The sequence below is a fragment of the Anopheles marshallii genome, chromosome 3, assembly GCF_943734725.1.
Source record: "Anopheles marshallii chromosome 3, idAnoMarsDA_429_01, whole genome shotgun sequence".
NCBI lineage: Eukaryota > Metazoa > Arthropoda > Insecta > Diptera > Culicidae > Anopheles > Anopheles marshallii.
The window spans coordinates 16,301,166-16,324,808 of NC_071327.1; the positions used below are offsets into that span (position 1 = coordinate 16,301,166).

At 46.3% G+C, this 23,643-nt stretch overlaps 1 protein-coding gene across 1 annotated transcript in view; it reads left to right on the forward strand.

Annotated features, from left to right (window-relative positions):
* The window catches only part of LOC128711226 (histone-lysine N-methyltransferase PRDM16), a 92,042-nt gene that overhangs the window by 64,947 nt on the left and 3,452 nt on the right, over positions 1-23,643 (forward strand). Inside the window, exons 4-8 of the mRNA XM_053806093.1 lie at positions 1,466-1,591; positions 1,756-1,870; positions 10,798-11,095; positions 19,255-19,411; positions 19,690-19,779. Of these exons, the coding sequence (XP_053662068.1) occupies positions 1,466-1,591; positions 1,756-1,870; positions 10,798-11,095; positions 19,255-19,411; positions 19,690-19,779 (786 nt within the window). The remainder of the gene's footprint in view (positions 1-1,465; positions 1,592-1,755; positions 1,871-10,797; positions 11,096-19,254; positions 19,412-19,689; positions 19,780-23,643) is intronic.

The window sequence follows — 23,643 nt, forward strand, 5'->3', positions numbered from 1 at the left end:
TCTCGACTTTTCCATGTAGGACAGTTTTACGGAACAAAACAGATTACAACGGGCTACCGGGACAGTCTAATCTACTCAAGATGCTAGATTGCATGCATACGTATCCTTGGACACCAAGCATCCCATTATCCGCACAAGGGATCAGGATCCGTTTCTTCACACCCTCGGATTATCGATCCTCGCACTCTCTTTATCTCTCTCGTTTCAATTTTGTTCCATTTTTGTTGATGAGATCTTCTTTGTTCCGCCGGGGGAAAAAAGCAAATTGTGGAACACGTAGTTTGTCAATGTTGTAAGCTGGGCTTTGAAATGAAAATTAAAATTTAATTTGCTTTCGAAACGGCACACAATCGAGCTGTGAAAGTCTTTTGGTCCGCATTGTCGTCACCCGGACACGCTGTGAATGGGAGAGGACACACCGGTGCGGCAGCCTGTACGTGTCAATCGGTACCATCGAACGATTGTCTTTACGATTGGTTGTCAGAATTATCGGAAGGAAAAAAAGGGAGATCGTTACACCGCAAAAGGAACGTAATGGATGTCCTTCCCGTTTGCTACGTAGCGGTGTCCATTCGACGTCGACGCTACTCCGTTCGTGATTGGACAATGGCTCTCGGGGTTTCTAGATATTCTCTGATTATCATCACAAGGAACGTCATCAAGAAAATAGGGAGTCCTTTCCTTGGGAGGTGAAAGGCTACCGAAAATAGGTGAGACGAATAGAAACGGGAACATATAACAGATAGGAAGAAGATGGGAAGACATGACGAATGAATGAGAAACAAGTTTCACATGAGAAGGCCGAAGAATTCGGACATGCGCAACTTAGAATGTAGAAAATCCGTGAAGCGATAGGTTCGGCCATTGCATGGAAGTAGTCGTTCCAGAACTGTAGATACGATTTTTGAAGATTATTTTCGTGCAACAAGAATTATCGATGTTTAAACAAAAAACATTTAATATCGGAATAATTTTGCGAGTATTTATGTCACTTCAAAAATATCATTTACTCAAAAAGTTGTTTTTTTTTGATAAAGTTTAATTAAACTCCATTAATTATCTTAAAATGTCGAAATAATCATACCTTGTACCAAAGTAACCAAGAAAAAACGATTAAACAAATCAACTGTCCGAAGTATAATTTTGTTAATATACAAAAATTTCTAGTCCAAGTTCTTAACAAACAACTTTACATAAATTATTCTTAAAGTAAAATAATACTTTTTACGTATCAGAAACTTGTTCAGGGTTCTGCGTTTCTTGAACTTAACGAAAAAAACAATAGCTCCAGATGTATCTGAAGTGTGTCTTGGCTAAACGAAAGATTACGCTTCAAGAAACAGCCACAAGAGGGCGCTTGCATCGATGCGTTGCTGTTTGCTTTTTCTTCCGCACAATTGTTTTCGTCAAGTTGCGCTTTGCATTGCATTTGTAATGTTAATATTTATTTTTCGCATCTTTGCAGGTGATAGATGTAGATATTCGCGGCTGGTTAGATGCAACACTGGAACCAACGAACTGGATGAAGCACATACGCTGCGCGTCCAGTACAGCCGAGGCGAACGTGCAACACTTTCTCAAAGATGGTCATGTGAGTCTAAGCGAGAATGATAGAAACCACGACGTCGGAAGTGGTGTCCAAAAAATAAAACAAAACAAAAAAATGACTGAGAAACTGATGTTTGACGTTTGCTTTCTTCTCTTTGTTCTATCGCGGCTCGTTCCCCGGCGTTCCCCGCGTTGATCTATTTTCAGCTGTGGTACGAAGTGATATGTGATATCAGTCCCGGAAGGGAACTGTTTCTGCGACCAAAGGTTCCTCTTCATCCCAGGGATGGGCAAGACGAGCGAAGCAGCGAACGTGGCTCGGGTAAGTGCGTGAGACGGCGATCTCATCTCATACGTACGTTTACGGGTATCTGTATCGGTTCTTATCACGCCGAGTTCATCAGCTTGGAGTGGTATGCAGATGTGACAGTTTGTTTATTCAAAAATGGGTTGCCAAATGTATAATACTGTTGGTGTAAAGTAACGATACGATCGATTAATTGTGAGGAGTACTTAAAAAATTATGACGCCCTATTTTAGAAATACCAAGCGCAAATATGCAAATATTCTTCAACAATAAACCCATTGCACTATGTATGAACTAGATTAAAAGATTATCGAAACGACCATTATAAGGACATAAGGGGTGCACATGGAATCATAAAAATTGTCTTTTCCGGATGATTGGCACGTGGCTCACGTTTGTTTTGGGCCAACGTGTGACTAAGGGAACTGTGCTTATTTATTTAAAGTAATCGTTTTTTTAAAGTCCAGGACAAAACATGGTCCCGTTTTATAAGCCTTGCACTCAATTGATAAACGCACAAAAAGGGCATAATTTAAATCCGCACGATTAGATGATTATCGCGTGTCCGTTGGCTTTGGCCACGGTGTGAATTTAAATCTTTACCAGGTGGCAACGTACAGCGCCATCTAGTGGTGAGCGCACGCAAACGCATTGTTCCATCGCCACGAGCCAATCAATTTCTCTCCCTTGTCGGTGCATATGCAAATTGGATTAGTTACTGCTGTTTTTACGGTTGGATTTACTGTCCGTTTTCAGTCCACAGCAGTTTTTTTTATTTAGCGTGATTTTTTAGACAGCATTTTTTTAAAGTGTGAATGTGACAAATGTATGCATGCAAGATTCGTTGTGTTACAAATATGTTACACTTTTTTTTAACAGAAATGATTTTTTATTAATAAAAAATAACCCCGTTGCACAGTGCCATGAAAACGCTTGGGATGTGTGCGCGATTAAGTTGTTAATCGCTAAGTGTGAAAAGTGTGCCTCATAACGTCAGGGGTGACGGTTTTTTGTGTGTTAGACAGTTTTTTTTTCCAACATCAGACATAATGACGTGGGAATATATTTGCTTTTTTGTAAAGAGTAAAACTATAAGGTGGCTTTAAAAATTAGCTTGAAATAATAGTGTCATTTGATTTTGCCTTTATTGATAAATTCAACAACAACCAGGGCAACAGCAACAGCTGAATGGCGGAATATATTCCCGATTTAACACGATATCCTACACAAGTCATCAACGTCGCCGGTTCATTTATCACAGGATGAAGATCGATATCCCTTTCCAGTGGGTTGTGCTAGTACTATTAATCATCCATCCCACATCGAACAGATCGATCGCCCAACGTTTGTCACCGTTCCTCAGCGGAACTCAGACGCAAAAGCTTACGATGACCGACGCGAGTGATGACAGTTGAAGAGATGCGAGATGAAAGGGTCCGAAAAAAAGGGTTACCAGTGGGATAACCCGCTTACGCGACCTTGAACTACGCAACGCACCCTCCACGCGGATCTATAGCGATCGGTGGAAAGGTGGGACACAATTTTCGGTTAATTGATTTTGCCACCACATTCGGTCACAACTGTCCTTTTATTTCGGCTGATGATGCAGGAATATAGTGTGACCCAACACCCTCTCCCTTTTTATTACCGTTTTTCTGCCGGAGCGGAGTGATTAAGAGATGATGTTGGCAGTACGCGGTACCGAAACTGAAAGCTGACAGTTTATTAGTTGACGTAAAGGATTAATGTCGCAAAGGCGAGCGTCAGTGTTGTCGGATCCATTACAAGGACACCAGGGATCGACCGCAGAATGCACGGTAACGGACAGCCATTCAGGCGGTGCAGGATTGTTGAATCATCTGATGAGCGAGCGACAGTTACATCACACAGCGTCCGAAGGGTCCTAATCGTGTGTGCATGTGCCTGCTTGATTGTGTCGACGGTGCGTGTCACGATCCTCATAGGGGTGGATTATGATTGGCATCCTTTTTTTTTTCTTCCTTTCGTTCTCTTGTTGCCATTTTGCCGTGTATTGTCACGATGCGGACGAGCAGTGTGACGGTAACATTTTATTTATCTTTCGATTACAATTACATGCCCCATGGTCGTGCGTACCGGGATGGGTATGTTACATCCGTTCGACGATGTACCGATGATTTGTGACGCGACGCGGTGTAATCCCGGGTGCGACAAATAATGGGGGCAAACATTATCGTCCGGTATGGGTTTTTGGAAGAGGGTCCAAGGTGAAAAACACAACACCGATGAAGGATAATAATTTCACCCAAAAAGGGCGCTTACGGTAGCTTCTCCTGCACAATCGGCATCAAAACGGCACGAGTGAATCTTCTTTTGAGTAGGTCTTTTGTTATTTTTTTTTCCTCTGAGTTTGCTGCGGGGTGCAAATTGATAAATTATGTCATCGCAAATGATCGAAGTGTTTCGGAGAAGGATAGATAGAAGCGATAGGTTAGGGGGAAAAACAATGAAGGATAGGGAAAAAAGGTAATGGATCAACTGTTTTTTTTTTGTCGTCGCTGTTGGATGGGCGCGTGCATCATTGTCGGATCCATAACTGATCATTAACAGCTTGGTTTTTACCACAACGCAAAACGAGCAATCGGTAGGTGTTTTAATCCCTTTTTACGCTCTTCTACACCACAGTACGGTAGCTTGAAGGCGAAAGATTTTTTTGTTATTGTTTTTACTATGGTCATAGAGGCTCATCTAGCACAAACCATGATCGTATCGTAATTTAGATGTTAACAGATTGACTCGCTGCATGAAGAAAAAGTCTAATTTTATCTCGACAATCAAAGAGAAAGCGATGAATAGGTTTCCCAAAATTCCCAATAAGCCTGTTAACAAAGTTATGCAAGTGGTGCTTTTTGATTGCATTTATCTAACTTCAGGCGCAAGCGTATTGAAGCAGGAACAGAGTCCTTCCCGCGGGACACTATCCGGCATACGGCGGACCGCATGGGTAATGACAATCGAATGGTGGTCACGAGTCGTCCCACTATCAGCACCGTTGCATCTCAAGCATTTCGTGATTTACTAACCGTGATAGGAGATTTGGTCATAAATTATAATTTCTCTCCCAACCTCACCATACACACACGCTCATACGCTGGGTGGGGGGGGAAATCAACGGTGGTCACATTAGCGAACAAACTCTCGAACTAATTTCCACCCAGTGCTGGTAAGGGTCCAGAGGTGTGGAAGGACACTCGGTACGGTTGCAGAGCCACACACACACACACACACACACACTTATTGACATGTGATTCAGCGGGTGCATTAGGTTAAGGGTGTGCGAGCACGGTGGCGATGCGGCAAAGGTCGGCAACGCCTGATGATGGTGATGACCGAGAGATATTGAAAAGTGGGAAAACCCGCATCTGTTTTGGGTCTGGGTCACTATTTTCTACCCCGCATGGCATGCGAATGTGTTGTGAGGGAGTGTAGTGATTATTGTACTGTTACGAATGAGTTTCACTTCAGTTGAGGATTTTTACGCTACAGTTGGATGCAGTTGTGAACAGCAAATACTTTATAAATGATGTGTCAAAGAACCAGGATTCGAAGTTAGTATGTGCATTTTAAATATATTTGTTGGATTTAAATACATTTTCAGTGAAACAAAAGCGGTCAAGTAATATCAAATTTATTCCAGATCGTTTCCGACACAAGATCTAACATCGTCACGCTTTCCTTAACACCAATTTCGTCGTTAGCATCTTTGGAACCCAAGTAGGACTGTTTGTTCCCCTATTTTTGTTTCAGGTGCCATATGTTCCAAACATGAACAGTATGCTTTTCTTTTAAATTAGCTGCAAACGAAAAGGAATTCATCCTGGAAAGCGATTACTTATGCTGTTTGAGAACATTTTTCCCACGGGCCACTGAGCTGACTGAGTGTATGAAAAATCTATTGCTTATTTCAGAAACAAAAAGAAAGAATAAGCCTAAAACTACAGGTTCTTGAAAGATGAGAATTCATCTGTCTATAATGGTTTATGAATGTATGACGATTCATGGATCTATAACGATTCAGGAATCTTGGAGGATTCAGGAATCTATGAAGGTTTATGAATCTACGAGGATTCATGCATCCCGAAAGCATTCATTTTTGGACACACATAAAGTTATCGTATCTACATGAGATCAATGTAGTTTAAGTATTTGTTTCGTTAAAGAAACATTTTAAAAGAATATAGTGCGTCTTGCTGATAGTTTACGGCTTTTCTCCTTTTTTGTGCATCTTTTCGTCCGTACAAATTACCGGTACCGCACAACGACGACGAGTCTTTCTCACGATCGTGTCTTGCGTACGTAGTAAAGTTTATTTTCCCCCCCAACAAGGGTTGCTTTTTTATGTTTTGTTTAACTTTCGAAAGCAAACATATGCGATCGAATAGTTAATTGAGTGGAGTAAAAGACGCAAGTCCTATTCGAGCAGGTAGGAAGAAATGCAGACGCCAATGATTACGTATATTAACGAGCGTCGGTGGCGATTCCAGCGATTCGTGTAATAAAACTTGTTTCTTGTCGCTAAACCTCCTGCCCGGTTACCGATGTGTTTCAATTCACACGTAAATCGTCACGTGGCAATAATGTTAACCGTCGCACGCCGGAGCAGAGTTGTTTCGTGATTGGATATTGAAGTAAGGCAGAAGTGGATTTATTGGTTGCTAGGAAGGAGTTTTGAACACATTTCTACCACCCCGAGCGTTCCTCGAGTGTCCTTAAACTTCTCAGGAGGGGTAAATCTGAACATGATGCGTAGAGCATAATTCGACGTTACTCAAAATTGTTTCTCGTGCGGTCGTTTGACTTTAAGGGGCCTTAGACTTTAGGTCAGCACCACCGGAAGGACCTTTGAACGAGGGCCTGTAAACAGCGTGCCAGACATTTCCATTATCTGAAAATCATCCGGCTGGAACCAATGCGCGTACCGTGCTGTGGTTGCGTTCGACCGTTGGTGATCACGATCGCCGGTACCAGCACGCACCTGAAGGAAGGAGAAATCAGATGTACGGTACGGATAATGGGTGCACCGGTGTACGAGGGTGTCCTGTGCGACTACATCCGGTGGAGAAAAAAAATTAAAGACAGCACGCGCCGTTGTACTGACTTCCTGTTGGGCGAGGGTTATGCACCGTGATGACGACAACTGACCTTATCTGTCATCGTTTGATTTATTCTGACCATCACAGCTAAACAAAAAAACGGACATAAAGTGGAAGGTGTTTTTGGCTGGTTGAGCAAACGGAACCACAAGAGATGTCCTTTGAGCGGAATACAGTGAAGTGAAATTGTGATTCGCTTTTTGCTCCTCAGTTTGTGGTTTTATGACGCCTAAGAGCCATTTGGGCGCTGTAGTTTGCAGGTTGCCTGCTTTCTATGGACGTTAAACTACCAGTGCAGTATGATCCCCCGCAGCTGAATGAAGGGTGCATACAAAATACACACCTGTCGGAATCCGTGATCCGTTGCGATGCGAAATGCATTAAAGAAAAAACCGTTACTAAATGAGTCAAGCAATTAGCTAGACTTTAAAGCTAGACTTTGTTTTCTAGAACATGAAATATTTGTAATACTTTAAACAACTTTAATACCAAAATATAGGTGTGAAACTTTTTAACGAATTATGAAGAAACATTATTTTTATAAGAATTAAGCTTTATTAAAATTACAAATTGATCATAGTCCCCCGTTTCGAAGTCTCCTAGACGCCATATGGCACATCAAGCAGTAAGTCTGCAGTTCTCACATATTAAAACGCTTCCTTGCTTGGACGTGTTATCCTTTATTCCTTTCTGCATAGTATACAACAGGCTTTGAAAGGCTCTCAACGGTAGAATGCGCTACGTGGGAAAACTATTTTCCAGTAAGTCACCGATGACGATCACGTAGTTTGATAAGTAATGCTAGGGACCAAACTTTCAAGGCGAAGAAACCGACGACACCATCTGACGCTTACGGTGAAAAGGGGCGCCTTAATGGAACGAAGGTACTGTCGCAGGCTATTCTCCCTTCTTCGTTAAGGAAGGTTGGGTCCCATCTGTTCGCAATGTTGCGTTGGATGATATTTCTCAACGCAATTAAAGTTGGAGGTTCAATATGGTCTTGTGAATAAACTTCAAATGGAGCAATATCCTTTCATGGATGAGTAGCGTGGGAATCTTTATTATTTATGCAATGTTTTTGCCGAAAACTCATGTTTTCGTTTAATTATAATGAAAATTCTGAAGTTTTTTTAATGTTTAGGTTTGTATTCATCGTGCAACTTCTTTCTCGAATGCATAAAGATACCAATTTCCCTAAGAGACTGAAAAAAGATAACAGAAATTTGAATATTGAATGCACACTGATATAATTTCAATCGAACAATTTAATTGTCTATCCGTCAATGTTGATGATCATCCGAGGGAAAAATCGAAACAATTGCAATGGAAAGCTAGGTCAATTTGACCCGTTCCGTTACGGAAACAATTACTTCCATATGGAAATTCGATCGAATCGAGCTTACGTTCAAGGGACCACCGCCACTGGGAAGGCACAGGTGGGTAAACGCAACCATGGTTTTAAGGTCCTAGAGCCAAAGCACCAAAGCACGGTTGACGGTTGCGTTACGCTACAAAACCGTCCTGTGCTATTATCCTTTATCATCATATCGTGCGACACGTTATGATTGTACGAGCGAAATGGTTACACTTTTCGTTTCACTTTCCACGCCAGCGCAAGATCGAGAGGTCCTTTGGGTGACCAACCGAAAACAACTCGCACAGGCGGGGGGTTGTAGTCCTTCTCATCCAAGCATGTCCTATCATGCCTGACTGTGTGTGTGTGTTTCCACGGGTGTACTACGCGAAGCTTCCTTTTGTTCGTTGTCTCTTCCCGGAGCACCCATCCGGAGCGCACCGGCTGGGGAGACAGAGAGTGATGTGGACATTTTAGGGGTTCTCCCTCGTAACGTGACTTATGAGTAGCGCGCGATACGATTGACTGCGTTGCAGGTCCTTGCAGGGGTGGTTGGAGATGCGGTTCGTGGTTTATGCCCTCACTCGTGTGAGTGTATTGTGGCATGTGTGTTAGACCGGGGGGAAAGGATTTTACGCTTGGGAGGGAAGGAGGACTGACACGTCAGGGGAGACGACTAGGACGAGAACTTGCTCTGATGCGACGTTGATTCCGGACAGTCCAGCAATTGGGTTTCAGGTGAAGACGTGTTCGGATGTTCCTCCACAGTTCCGGAGATCCTCGTGAGAGTTAGTGCCATCGGAAGAGTAAAGTGTCTTCTCGGGACATCTTCTACGATTACGTGTACCAGTTTGTGACGTAAGGGTGTAGTGAAAGTTTAAAGTGAGTATTACTGCATAGCTTATGCTGAAAGGCCCTCAAACAACAATAGAATCGCGAACTTGAAGTTGCCTTAAACGTGACCCAAAACGTGATGTGACGCTCATTTGTTTTCATTAGGCAGAAACATCAGCTAGAGTTTGCATTTGCACACTTTCAGCACATTATCAGCTCCGCACACTGTCAAGGATGTGTCAAGCTTTTGTTTCTTTGGTGAAGTACTGATGAAAATAAGCAAAAAAAAAAAAACAATTAGTGCTCCAAAATATCGATCAGACGATGTTTGGCAAAGGATGACTCCGGGTCTGGAAATCTTCAGCGTTGGCGAGGGACCGTCGTTGGCGTCGGCGTCCGTTTCGGATTCGAATGATTGATTACAAGGCACCCGGCCTGACCCCTGGGTTTGAGTCGACGAGAGGCGATCTTTGTTTTGTGGATGTCGATCTCGCTGTTGCGCTCCCGCTCCTTCTTTAGCCATCTTCAGTCCGGTTTGAAACGTTTGCTCAACCTGTGCCTGAGCATGATGATGACCTCGGCGTAGACATCATTTTGTCCGTTGCCTGGTCCTCCGAAAATTCCGGTGTGGAATGTGTGGCATAGATTAGTTTTGCCTTTTTGGAGGCCATGCAATCGGAGGGAGGTTGTAGTGATGTAGTGTAGTCCAATCCTTGGAAAGACCGGGGAGACAACGCTTTGAAAAGCAGCCCGGTACCGTTAGCGTTGGGGTGTAGGATGCTGCCGCTTCTGTCTCTGTGTGATCTCACTCGAAGGGGGCAGGGTTTCGGAATGGAACTTGACCAGTGCTTCGGCTCACCTCAGGTCGATCTCTTTCTCACTGATCTCACATAACCTCCGCACGAATACGACCCGAGGGGGGAGAAAGGGAGTCCAAAGGGGCGAGAAGGGGAAAAAAGTGATTGATGCGATTCAGTCACCGGTTTGTATCAACAAAACTACTGCTTTTTTGCTGCTCGGTGGACACTGAGCGGTAGAAAAAGAATGCCCACGAGATCGATCGCGCGTACATCGAGACTATTGCTGTAGCTTGCTTCTTACTTCACTCGGCCAGTCTCCACCGGATTGGGGAGTGGCCCGGTAACGGGTGTATATCATTGCTTCACATACCGCCGGTTGATCGATTATCTGTCTAGCGATCTTTTGGCCTCCCGAAACTAGCTTCCATCGCGCGCGCGCGCGCTCGCACCCGAATAGATTCGGGCTCCATTGTGGGCCGTTTGGTGTGTCGAGGCGGGCGCTTCTTTTTATTTTCGCATCCAGTACGTAGCAAATTACAGTGCATGAATGGGAGGTAGCTCTTTCACCTACGAACGATAACCACCACCTGATACAGAAGGCCAACACACCTTGGGAAGCGTCCGCTTTTGGCGATTGGACATTTATCATTACTGCACGCAGATATGTTGCAATTGTACCGTCATCGTCGTTGAAGTTTAATTGTTCCGTTCAGGTCACTGTGGTGTACAATAGAATCCTTTCACCCTCATTCATCCCCAATCGCTATGCTAATGAAGTTTCGTATTGTTCTTGCCTTTTTTTTCTGTTGCCTATCCCTTTAGGCGGTTCCCAGCACAGCGACAACTACGAGGACGAGTACAATACGTCGAACGATCTTGACTCTAGTCACAACAAGGAGCAGCACCATCACAACAGTAGCAGCAGCAACAGCAGTGGCAGAAGCAGCAACGGCAGCAGCACCCGTGCGAACGTACACCATCCGGGGGACGACAGTGGTAACGGAAGTGGCGAACCGCACCAGCACCATCACCACACGGACGTGAAGGAGGAGGACGAGGACGAGCACGGTATCGATGCGCGGTGTGTCGTCTGTGATCGGCAGTGTCACGATATTGATCAGTGAGTAGCAGTATGGGCACACACAATTTATTATGATTTTTTTTTCCAATTTCCTTCCTGTGCGGAGTTTACTTTCGATTCGTGGCTCTGGGAGGTCTACTACCACTAACGGGCGGTCTATTTACGTGGTGGGTGTACCACACTGTGACCGGCTGCCTAATGATCCTCGATACCAACCGGCAACCGGTCCGCTGTGGTATGCGGCGGGTACTGGAATCCAAATCGAATTATTCACCGGGTGCCGTGTAGGAGAAGATCGATCGAAGCCAGAAGCAAATATTTGTCGGTGGGAAATCAATTTTCCTACTCCCACCATGCTTCGGGGGCGCGTCATTTGCGGCTTATACGAGCGAGAACTGACCCCTTCCAAGAGCGCGCGCGTGTGTGAGTAGTGTTTTAGCAAGTAATTAATCTTCAACCCCGAGTGTCATTTTATTTGTCTTTGCCATGTTCCTTGGGCTTCTTGTTGGAAAAAAGCGCTGGCAGAACCTCACATTGACCGATTCGTGAATAGTTAAACCCGATACCGTTTGCGTTAGGGGTCATCAGATTTCAGGCCGCAGGTATGGGCCGCATGTGTATTGAGAATGCATTATGCTCTGCACTCCAACCAAACCATGCCCGTTTACATGACGGGAGATGCCTTCCTAGCGCCGGCGGGGCTTGAAATAATAAATTTGCGTCCACCTACGACTCAATTTGTTTGCTGTCTTCGGGTGAGCTTGAAACAATGCTCCGGTGCATTTGGCGTGTGCAGCGCACGATCCAGCCAAAAACCGTTCGTCACCGTGTGATGGCGCTGTAACCCGCACGAGATCGCTTTTTTTTGCTCGCTTGCCCTGCATGGTGGTTTTACCGCACATAAATCGTTCTACAAATGCAATGATATATACCGAGATGCATAAAATTATTGCCACGATGCAGGTGAAACGCAAATCCATTCCCCTTTTCGCAGGAAAGGTTGGGTAGCGTGGTTTGGGCAGATGTGTGGAATTCTTATTACGTACCATTTTTCCCTATGGAAACATGTCTTCCCGACAAACACACGCCCGAATGCGCTGCGATTGCAATTGCCAGAGCACGATTAGACCAGAAATGGAAAAGACGTTACATTTGCCGTTTGGCGCCATCACTAGCTTGTGAAGGTGGTAGAGAGCATAAAAAACCGTTTTATGAACGCGCATAATAAACCAGCAACCTAAACGACGTTCCCCACGTGCCAAAACTCCCAGGCATACTCACCAAGAAGCCGATCGTCACCGTCCGCATTTGGTGTGTGGAATTTAATTTACGATTCCATCTCCCTACGCACTCTCCCGGGGCTCTGTGTGTGTGTGTACGGTGATTCTGGCGCTTACCGACCAGTACTGGATGCGGATTTAAGGAGATCGATTATCTCGCGGAATGCGGAACGTTACTCTAGCGGCAAAGTCCCGAAGCTTTAGCCGCGGTGTGCGAAAACGAAAGTTGTGAGGTGGATTTTTTTGCTTCTTCGGTTGTGCGTGCCTTTTGCTGGCATGTCCGCGTTGTGTCACCTGGATGATGGACATTGCTGCGGGTGGTTTGGATGCCTGGGCTAGAAGTAATTTCTTTCTACCCATGGTCGACGTTTAATCAGTGCTATTAGCTCTAAATGGATTAAATTCATTGCGGCATTTGCGCCGAAGTGGTGGGTGGTTGTTGCTGGTACAGCGATGGCAGTTATTTTAAGTTGACGCCTGTTTGGCGGTGGTACAGTTCAGAGCACTGTGCGGAAAGATGGCCTCCCGGCTTCATACAAGACTTGTGAAATTACCAGCCATAAAGAGAAACAGTTTATATTGGACGTCTTTTGAATGAGACACCAGGGTTTTGGAGAATATCTCACTAAACTGCTTCAAATTATGGAATGCAACTCGAAGGCGTTGAAAGCTCGCTCGTTCGTCTCCAAAACTTTCTCACCCGAACCTGTTTGATTGTGACAAGATCCGTCCCCCAGGAGCCACCACACCAAACACAGTGTCTCCACGGTGTCATCTGTCATGATCTACGGACATGATCCAGTTGTTTGCGTTTGGGGCCGTGTTTCACCGAAAACTGGTCGCGAATGTTGTTTTTCCCCCCCACCGCCGCAGCTGCACGCGCTGCTGCATGTGGGGCAAATTGAAATCTGTTTGTGTGAAAATTTTTATGTCAACCACACGGGCACAAGGTGATGTTTACATGTGCAAACTGTCCGGTGCACTGTCAGCGAAGGTGGTGCTTAGGAGACGCACCTCTGCGGGATGTAGGCGGGAAGTTGGAGCGTCGTTTGTCAGACGAGGAGCCACCGCTCTCGGTGCAGCAAAATAAAAAGGGGGCGAAGGTAATAATTTATTTGGTTTGTAACAGATTCACGACACGCAATAATAAGTGACTGATTTGGTGTATGAATAATTGACCACCGCGTCCTAGTACGCGGGCAAGTGCTTCCGTTTCGAAGGACCTTTTACGATGGTGTGTTTGGTTGGAGGCGGAACTCGGCACTGTTTTGAGCCATGGCGCGTGGGGAACATTGTGCACAGTAGCCATGTACGATAGGTGTTGATGGGCCCGAGCGTGTTTGGAAGTGTGTCCTGAGCGCGTCCGATGAACACTCCGTTTTGGTTTGGGTGTACCATCGCGATGTCGTTGGTGTTTGTTGGTGTATTTCGATGACAACAATGATGAAACGATTGAGTTATGAATATTGCATCGGTAGCATTACTTTGCTGGGATTTCATTTTAATTACTGATTTGCTTTTAGCCCCATTTCCTGCTTGTGGGAATTATTAATACTTTTTGAAGATACTGAGAGCTCCGAGAGGATTCTAATTAAAGGTAGGAAAGTATTGATTCTACTCTGAATACACTCTTCACGAAACATTTAAACTGCCCAAATCCCTCCCGTATGAAACCGTGCCCCAAGAAGAGATTGAGAAAGTGACAGTGAAATATGTCTTCATTTGTTCGTGTCAGGGCACTACCGCCTCATCGACGCCTCCCCATCCAACGGTCAAAGACGCCACCGCATGTTTACAGCTTCGTGATCGATTGTCCGAGCGCCGCGACCCGCAAACGGAAGTGACCGAAATGAATCGAAGAAATCAATCAACGCTCGTTGTGCTGGCTGCTGGTGGTGCTGGCGCTATTTCTGCTTTCGCAGTAGAGCAAACCAGCAGCCAAACGCAAGACACGCTGGTAATTAAGAACATGTCACTTTCGATCTCGATCGCCGAAGCAGTATGTAGTGGTAGTAAACACCTGGTTGTCTACATTGAAGAGGAGGGTCAGTTGGGTGTCTTTTTTGCTGTTGGTGTTGTAGCGGAGTAGCCTCACGCGCACGCGGAGCTATCCTTTAAACGCAGGTTTCGATCGAAGACGGTTACTCGGTCAGGGCGGTTCAGGGGGTCGTCCATCGCTAATTACAATCAAGCTTTCCCCTCTCTGTCTCCTTCGTCACAACAATTCCCGGGTGGGTCCACCACTTCTAGTTTCCGCTTGACCGTGCTTATCGACACCGATCGGCCGGTGCCGATGGTGTGGAGTAACCGGGTGAGTTGCTATGTTCTATGTGTACATGTTGAACATTATTATTACGATGATGATGATTTTCGATTCGAGGATCGTGCACGCTCCTGCTGGGAGTGTGATGTTTGGTTGTGGTTTTGGGGTCCGTCCTGTGATCGTGCGGCCACGCGCGCACGCGATTACTTTCCACCGAACGCACCTCGAAGCGTTGCACGAGCACGAGCCCTTGTCTTGGCGGGCGCCTGTCATCGGTCAGTGGAAGAACCTACCGTTTGCCCTACCAGTGTAGCCTTATCTAGGCTACTTTATCTCCCTCCCGGGGTGGACTACTTTTCCGCTGCGAGGGCCATGAAGCGCCTGTAGTTTTTTGATTAAAAATGTGTCGATCGGTTTGAGCTTCGGCTGCTTGAGATTTGGGCTGCAGCGAGTCGTCTCGCAGGCGAAGCGGTAGTGCGCAATTATAACGCAACTCCAACCCTCTGGGTAACTCGGCCCAGGGGGTGATTGGTTCGTCTCTTTGCGGTGATCACTCGTCGATCTGTCGTCGACCACAATCTGCTGCCGATGTGGCAAACCGTCGGTCAAAAGTCTTCCTCGTTTTCCTTGCACGGATGTTTAATGAAGGCAACCCAAGACCTAGATGCTATGCCACCCGTATCCATTGAGCGCGATCTCGATCTGCACCGGATGTGCATTGGGTAAAGGCCACCACTTTGCCGGGGTCACCATTGTTTAGAATTGTTGAACGATAGATTTCGTTACGTCCGGGTAGACGGAATGTACGCTTGCCGAACGTTTGTGCAGCCTTCGCGCCTGTCGTCGTGTCGTCAAGATGCCGCAGCCGCAGTTTTCGTGCAAATTATTCACGCCTCTAATTGTTCGCACTGGTTTGGTGTGTTGGGAAGGTTTGTGCGCACCACACCCACACACCCAGCTCGAAAGCCATGTGCGCCATGTGGAGGACTACCGGGACGCGGGCAAAAGTAGTGGTCCCCAAACGGTGACATTCAATGTGTGATATCCAGAAGGATACCTACCGAGGGCGCCGGGGTCGTACCAGACGACGCGCCAAACGTCGGCCCCATATGCTTGGTCGTGATGAGTTATGTGACATTTTCATTAAACGACGCTCGGTTACTCTGGACCGACGGGTTGTTGCACGAGGCTCGTCTTCTGGCGTGCTTGCAATGATGCGGTGGGGGTTCATTGTAAATGTGACCACACGCGCGTGTAGGTGGTATTTGGGTGGTTGTTACTGCAGCGGGGTTTTGTCTATGCCCTCCAACAGTGCGATCGCATCGCCTGTGTCGCGTGTTTTGCGATCGTACGCGATCATAACTTTTTTGTGCGCTACACAATAATGTGTGCGGTGCGGTACATGAAGTGTTTCTTTTCCTGCTTGCATTGAAGTTATTCATCCAAACAAATTATGTTTGGCCGCCGAAGAATGCTGCTTTTTAAGACACATGTCGTAGGATATGCCATGTTTTAAGGTGGGAGAATGTCTGGGAGGTCGAAATATGGCTACAGTCACATTTTATAGAAGCAAGAGTTTACAGTGAAGTGAGTAGACAATATATGAGAATTATTGAGATAATTAACTGGCTTAATTCAAGAATTTAAATGAAATTGTAGATGATAATGGAGAATTGCTAAATAATGCAGAAATAACTTAGTTTCGTATAAATCAAACCAACAGACGAAAACTTGAGCTATTCTCCAATCTTCTTAAACGTCGTCTAAATCTTGCACGGGTTCGGAATAAAAGCAGCCTTGTTCTGCTTTGACAGCGATAGGATCAACGTGTTTAGCGCTTTTCGGAGAAGAGAAAAAAAAACATACTCCCTGGAACAACAACCGGATGACAGTGGTGACAGTGTCATTGACATGCGACATCAGAGACAGAAGGAGGACGAATTGAGTTTCCTGTTTTCGCGCCCTCCGAAAGCAGATCATCGAACTTCATGGGAACAAACCTTTTGGACGGCTGTATGTGTAGAGTGTTGAGTGGAGTTTTGGTTTCTTTTTAGTTTTATCATTCTATTGAGCACAAGGAAGAGCTTCAAGTCCAAGAGTTAAAGGTTCCTAGACGAAAAACCTTGTTAGGGATGTCGTTTGTTTGTTGTTGGTTTGATCAGTTGGATTTGCTAGTTCCACCTTGTGAGGACTGTACACGATCACGGAGCTCGATCACCTCCCGCGTTAGTGTACCACCACCTCTGGAGTTTGGTGTGTACGGCTATTGCGGAGGCGTAGCAACACATAGGCAAAGTTTTGCGAACGTCAGAAAAATTCACCATGCCGATCAATCATCCCCCCAGTTGCGGTAGGTACAACGTAGGAATTGGGGATTTAATGGGTGGCAAGGGTTTTGTGGAGTACTTGGCAGATCGCGCTGATCTTGTTCTTCATTTCCGTCCAGGCCCATTGGTCCAGCGCAAAAGACGTAGATTTCTAATCTGTAAGCTACGGTCTGACGGGCTCGGACGGTGTCGGTCATGTCCCGATGTCTCGGTCTACATCGGGAGGTAGCGCTTGCCCTGCCACAGTCTATCACTTTCACCTTCGAAATATTGCCGCAGAAATGTTGGAGAGGATGTCAGTGGGCGATACGGGTACAGTTGTCGTGTAGGGATCTTAAACTCACAATCTCCCGCAGACGCGAACGTAGCGTAAGGCTTACGTGTTTGTGTTTTGCAAAGAAGATTGCCGAGCGCGATCGATTAAGATTTGTCCGGCTTGATCGATTTCCTTTCGCTTTTCACGGGGGGGACGGAAGGTGAACAACTTCCACTACAGGATGCCGGACATGAGGATGGTTGTTATCTTAGGCAATAAATACATACCGTGTAGGAGGAAACATAAGCGAGCTGGGCGAGCTCTGTAACATCCTTCCAGATGTATGGAGCGAAAAGTGTCTTAGATCCTTGATTTTAAAAACCCTCAAAACGTGCACCCTTTGTGGATTTAGGTTTTGCTAGCGTACAGTTCTCATGTTTAAAATATTCATGCTGCATGTTGAGGTCAGTTAAGGGGGAGTGATAAACATCATCACCCATCACACACACACACACACACATACCTTCCAACACGTCCAACGATAATCGCCTAACTGTGGTTAAATCACCCTTTCAATCAACAATGCGCCCCGGATGATGATGATATTGCGGCTTCCTCACTGTGCACACTAAAAGCACCTGCCGTGTGAACATTCAATCGTGGTAATCCTTTTTAATGATGGGAACCAGCACAGTACGTGTCCGTGTTCGTGTTCCATCCTGACGCCGTGTGTCATCCACTCGACGTTAGTACATTGTGACATGCTTGCCGATGTCTTTCCAACAAACAGTGAATAGGATAGTATCAGTCAAATTAAAATGCTCTTCGTTGTGTTCAACTTCTTTCACTTGTTGTTGCGATGGGTGAAACACCAAAAAGCATAATGTGAATCACAAAAAATAATACTCACTATTCCCCCAAAACCTTTTGCCATGGTTGAAAGGGATGTTGTTTTGCTGATGAGGTACACACCGCAATTACGGTAACCTCGTTTAGTGAATAATTAACCACTCGCTCCATCCTGTGCCGCACGTTGAGTAATGAAGGTGAAGGATGGAAAAGGTGAAAAGGAATTGATTTGGACGCACCTCTGAAGGTGTTCGATCGTAGAGTGGTCAGATAATTGTGACCCGGGAGTGGCACCGTTCCTCGATGAACATTCAATTTCGGGTGATTTGTTCTTCCGGTGAAGGACCTTCTCGGGGGGGGGGCAGTATCGACAGAGACAGGGCAGTGAAGAAGGCACAACTAATGTTGATGTTATGAAATTTACATATTATGTCGCTTTTCTGGACGATGGAACCGCAGAACGTTGATGGTGTACGCAAATCAGGAACCGTTCGGGAGGGCCTCCCGGTTGGTTTCGGTGTGCCGCGGCAGTGCATGTTTGGCATTTGGTTTGGAAATCCACCCACCCGAAAGCGAACTCCCTAGGCGCTAGGTGGGCTCTCTTCGCGCGAGGACAAAAAGGCTTACATCCCCCGGGTGGGTGGACGGACACAATAGTGTGCCGAGCATAACGCGTTCAAATTTGTTTGAATGTTCCATGTACCGCCTCTCTTATGTAGTGTGGTGTTCCGTTTTTTTCGTTCCTACTCCCTTCTTTGTTTTTGATTTCTCCGCGCGTCATGCCCATGATGATGATGATGAGACTGAGAAATCGTGCACTGGATTATTCATGAATGGTTGAAGGCTTTACCATTGGACGGATAGCGTACACCGGGTGTTCTAGGCGTAGTGAAGCATAAGCAACCCCCGGTACCGGGCCGCGTTGATTCTGGCGCACGGGGTAATGGTGATTTATGCTGCCGCTTTGCCATTATTCTATCCACCCACACTGATGGTGGCACTGTCCCGGCAGGAGTTCTCGGCCTGTCGGCTTGAATATTCATAATCACACTCAACCACACGTCCCCGTTGCGAGGTAGTGGCGGTCGGGTTTTGACTAATTTTTGATTTCGTAACGATCTGCAATTCGATGTTGTCGGGTGGCGGGCCTTTGATTGAGCATAAGAGAATCGGTACTGATATTAATGTTATTTCCCTTGTCCTTCCTTCCTTTCTCCACACAGGCTCGACGATCATCTCGTGATCTCGCACCATTATCCAAAGGACGCCTACAGGTGTGAGCTTTGTCCGAGGGCATACAGCTACAGACCGTCGTTGCTGCGACACCGAGCGATCGTACACGGTGAACTAAGGCGCTTTCCGTGCGAAAACTGTCCCAAAGTAAGTAACGCTTGTACTAAAAACCGTGTTTTGTGTTTTGACTAGCACTGTTTGGTGTTGAGATTGCGCATGAAGGTAACTGAATGAAGTCCTTGAATGATGTTCTTCCTTTCATTCTAACGCATCCTTACTGCTGACCCCTTTGGTCTCTAACCCCCCCTCTCTCTCTCTCTCTCTCTCTATCGCCAAAAAAAACACTCCCAACAAGGTGTTTTGACCGTGTTGCTGTGGTAGAGTTTCGTTTAAAATGCGATTGTGTACGATTATTTTTCTTCTAGAACGAAGATACCGATGTGAGCACAGCAACCCCCAACACTTCCTCATCGAGCGAACTATTCAGTTACCTTCTGCAAGCTCATGATAATAGGGTAAGCAATCCAAAACACTCGCTCAATTGTTTATCTGTTCAACCTGCCCGGCTTTGGTGGAGTTGTGCCATTTTCTATCTCTGGTGCCCATCCTTTTGCAATGGGAGCACTGGGGGCGGGGGGGAGTGATCTGCGAGTGTCGCAACAAACAAAAATATGTATCTGCTAACGGAGAGCCCTAGAGTGCCCTAGTTATGGGGAATGCAATTCCCCAACCGAGCGCAAACAGCACCCGATAAGCGCGGGTTAAATAATCGATATTGCAGAATCGAAAGCATAAGCCCTCCAGACGGTCCAAATCGTACCGAAATCATCCTCCAGAGCTGGCAGAGTCGCCGTTTGGGCCACGGTAATCAATGCGCTTGAGCAAACAAAACCTTTGCCCCGGACGATGTTTTGTTTTGACTCCCCCTTTTTAACCCATTTGCTTCTAAAAAGCAATACTTTTAACGGCGATCGGAATCGGAATCGAAATGCTCGTGCGCGCGCGCGTCCCCGGGCCCGGTGTGGTTTGGTTTGAAGCGAAACGATTATTATGGATCGGGCTGCTCAGGAACGGCAGCCTGCCTATTTGTGAAAGATCGATCAAGCCTGGTCGAAAGGGGTCGTCGGCACTTGGGCACACTTCACCGCGGAAGGCGACGAGATTTCGTGCGCCGTGTTGATTTCTTTTCGGGTTTGCCCCGTTTGTGTGTGCGGCGAGGGGGAGGTGGGGGGGGGAATATCTCTCCCAGCCACACACACACACCCGGTTGTCGTTGTCGATCCAGTTGACGAAGATGGGGTAATCAATCATCGAAGCGCGCGCAGCAAATACACCCGCTCGAGGTCCACATCGATTCGGTACCGTGGTTTTTTTTTTTTTTTGGGAGAAAGACTTCGATTGAACTCGATAGATAAGCGCTCGTGACCTGCGGCTCGCTCTCACTAGGGGCGGAATATTATGGCCGTTGTTTGCCGTCCAGCTTGGGCAACACAGCCGCAACCACCTTGCCCCGAGGATGTACAAGTGACGTGACGGAATTTGACAGTTGCCACGATCACGAGCCGCGGAGTGCGGATTATGCAACCGGTTCAGACTTATTAGCAACAGTTCGGGTCTTCGTTCGACGGGAGATGATGTTAGCGATGCTAGGTGGGTGTTTGTGAAACTTTATTCCGATCGAGAGCTTTTTTGGATGGAGTCTAGTAGTTCTGAACCCCACCGGGGTGGGATTTATCCTAGACCGGGGAGGGTCTCATTTATTATTATTAATGATTGCAACAAGTAGCATGGCCAGTCGTTCTGGGGTTGGGTTGTGTAAAACAGTGAAATAGACCTATTTCAAAATTGAAGCGCTGATCCAGAACGGTAGTGGTTCTAGCGTTTTTATGTCCAATGCCACGGAGTCCTGCGGTGAAGATGATGATAAAGGCAAGAAGGCTTGTAAACAAGATCACCGAGCAGCAATTTATTATTACTTCCCCTTTGGTGTGTTCCCCGTCTAACGCTGGACATTGCCGAGGTATACACGTATTTGCTATTGTTTCAGATGTTCACCCGACTGGAAGAGAAGAGTTTTATCTTCATTTTTTATACATACGAATCAATAAAACTGGCGCATTAAGCTGGAAGAAGGCAAACACCGGTGTGCTTCACCAAACTGACCACCTACGGTGGCAGTATTTTGTATTGTCGTTAGAAGTCCTCTGTGAAGGCATCATGATTTGGAATAAAATTATGATTTTAATCCCCTCGTGCTCGGCACGCCGGAGATCGATCGATCGCACCGGATCACCTGGGGCGGAGCGCCTGGATACAATTCAACAGAAACAATGCCTTACCGGAATATGAACGGATAATGACTCGGTAGCAAATGCTGAATGTCTCACCGTAGTTGCCGTGGTCGCCGAGTCCCCAGGAATGGTTTGCGCCCCCGGAAGGTTTATCGAAGCCGTCGCCAATATGGATAATCGCGGTCATGCTTTCATTAAGCGCGATAGAGTGCTCTCTCTCCAAAAACGGCAACTGGGAGTAGGCAAAAAACGGTCCCTGCTGGGCGAAGTCGAATTAAAATGCTTCCAGCACAGCAAGTACTAGTTTTGGAGATACGCGAAACCGATTCGCCCGGAAACGATATTTACCTTCCCAAAGGGTCATCTCCTTCTAGGGTAGTGTGCCGATAGTCTGCCCAGCATGTGGGGGGGGTATCGGTTGTAGTGTCTGTTCTCCTCGTTATCGTTTCGCAAACTCCTAACAGGAACATTGGAGGGAAATGTATGCAAAACGACAAAGTGATGCAAAAATGGTGCAACTGTTTGAGTTATGTTTTTACCACCACGCTCCATTGATGTTGTAGACGCGAGCACAGAGTACTTTACCATTTCCGGGATTAGTGTGAGTGCGGAGTGGCTAGAAAAAGATAATCAACCACTAAAGTCGGCTTATTGGTTTGGTTTATACAGTTGGGCAACTGATATCTTTTCGAAAGAAAACCCCCACGATGATAATAGATGTGTCGATCACGTTCAACAAAGTCAATCTCCAAAGTCAGTTCTAGTGATTGGTTACGTAATGGAGTTCCTCTTCCGCTAGCGTGCAAAAAGCCGCAAACAATCAGAGCACACCGAACGTATCTATCGATTGATTAAGATACAACGAAACACGCCGATATTGCTAACATTGCTTGCGGTCAGTTTTGGTTACGCCGGTTAGCCACTACGCGTGCACTCAAGCACGGCACGGTACGGCCTTCTCGCGGTACACACTCGACACCCGGCAAGATGTCACCGAGTGATCTACAACGGAACGGAAAGCGACAGTGGTACAGAAGCCCAAAGCAGGCGCCGCTGGTTGCGACTTCTAGGATTTGATTGGATTGTTTAGTTTTCGCGGTTGCCAGTTACGTACGGTGAGTGACGTGGAGTGCTTTTTTCTTGCCGTTTTGATCATGAATAGGAAAAACCCTCATCCAACTGCTGAAGCTAAACACTAAAGACAAAAACACAGTCTTGAGGGGTTAGTAAAAAAAAAGGCTCCATGTTGCATTGTATCCCTCCCGCCACCATTTAAACCTGGTACCCTTTGCAAATGTCCCTAGTTCTTGGGTCGGTAACCGCAACGCACAAAGTCACACACACACACACACACAGGTCGCTAAATAGACATTTCCAATCTAATCATTTTGATTTATTTCTATCGGTAGCGGGTGAAAAAAGGTACGGCATTTCCCTCCCTGGAGCCGTTACGCCGCACCGTAACGGTCGCTGGCGATCTGTCAAACGAGAGCTGACCCGAGGAGCTACCGTGGGTTCGCCTTTCGGTGGTGGGAGTGATCAAAAACCCACCCTCTAAATATGTGTCTCAACTACACAAAAACGCTACCGCTGGGACACGGCATGGGGTCCCGATGCCAGGACTGCCGGGACTGCCAAATCTGACAGCTGATTTTGCTAATCACATTTATTCTTCGCCGCCTTGATTTGAAAGCAGCGTCGCACCGGTCACGCGTTTTATTGCGGTGCGATTCAGTGATTTCAGCAACGCACGGTGAAGCCCTAAGGAGCCCATATGGCGTATATTCCTTTCTCCTTCTTTGTGCTGCTGTGAGGGTGTCCGATTATTGTGGCGATTCGTTCCGTTTTTGGGGAGGTATTAGGATGATGTGATTCGGGCCAGGCGTCTAGGAAGGTGGTCGCGATCGCGATCGTACTACATTCTCCATTACATACGCACAGCAGGAATCATTGGTGCATTACGTCCGTATGGTGGACTCTAAAGTTACGCAGAAAAACGGATTGAGATAGTTGCAAGTTTCACTCTCTTAATAAAAGCTGAAGATATCTTGCAATTCTGAAGAATGAAAATGAAAACAGATGACCGTT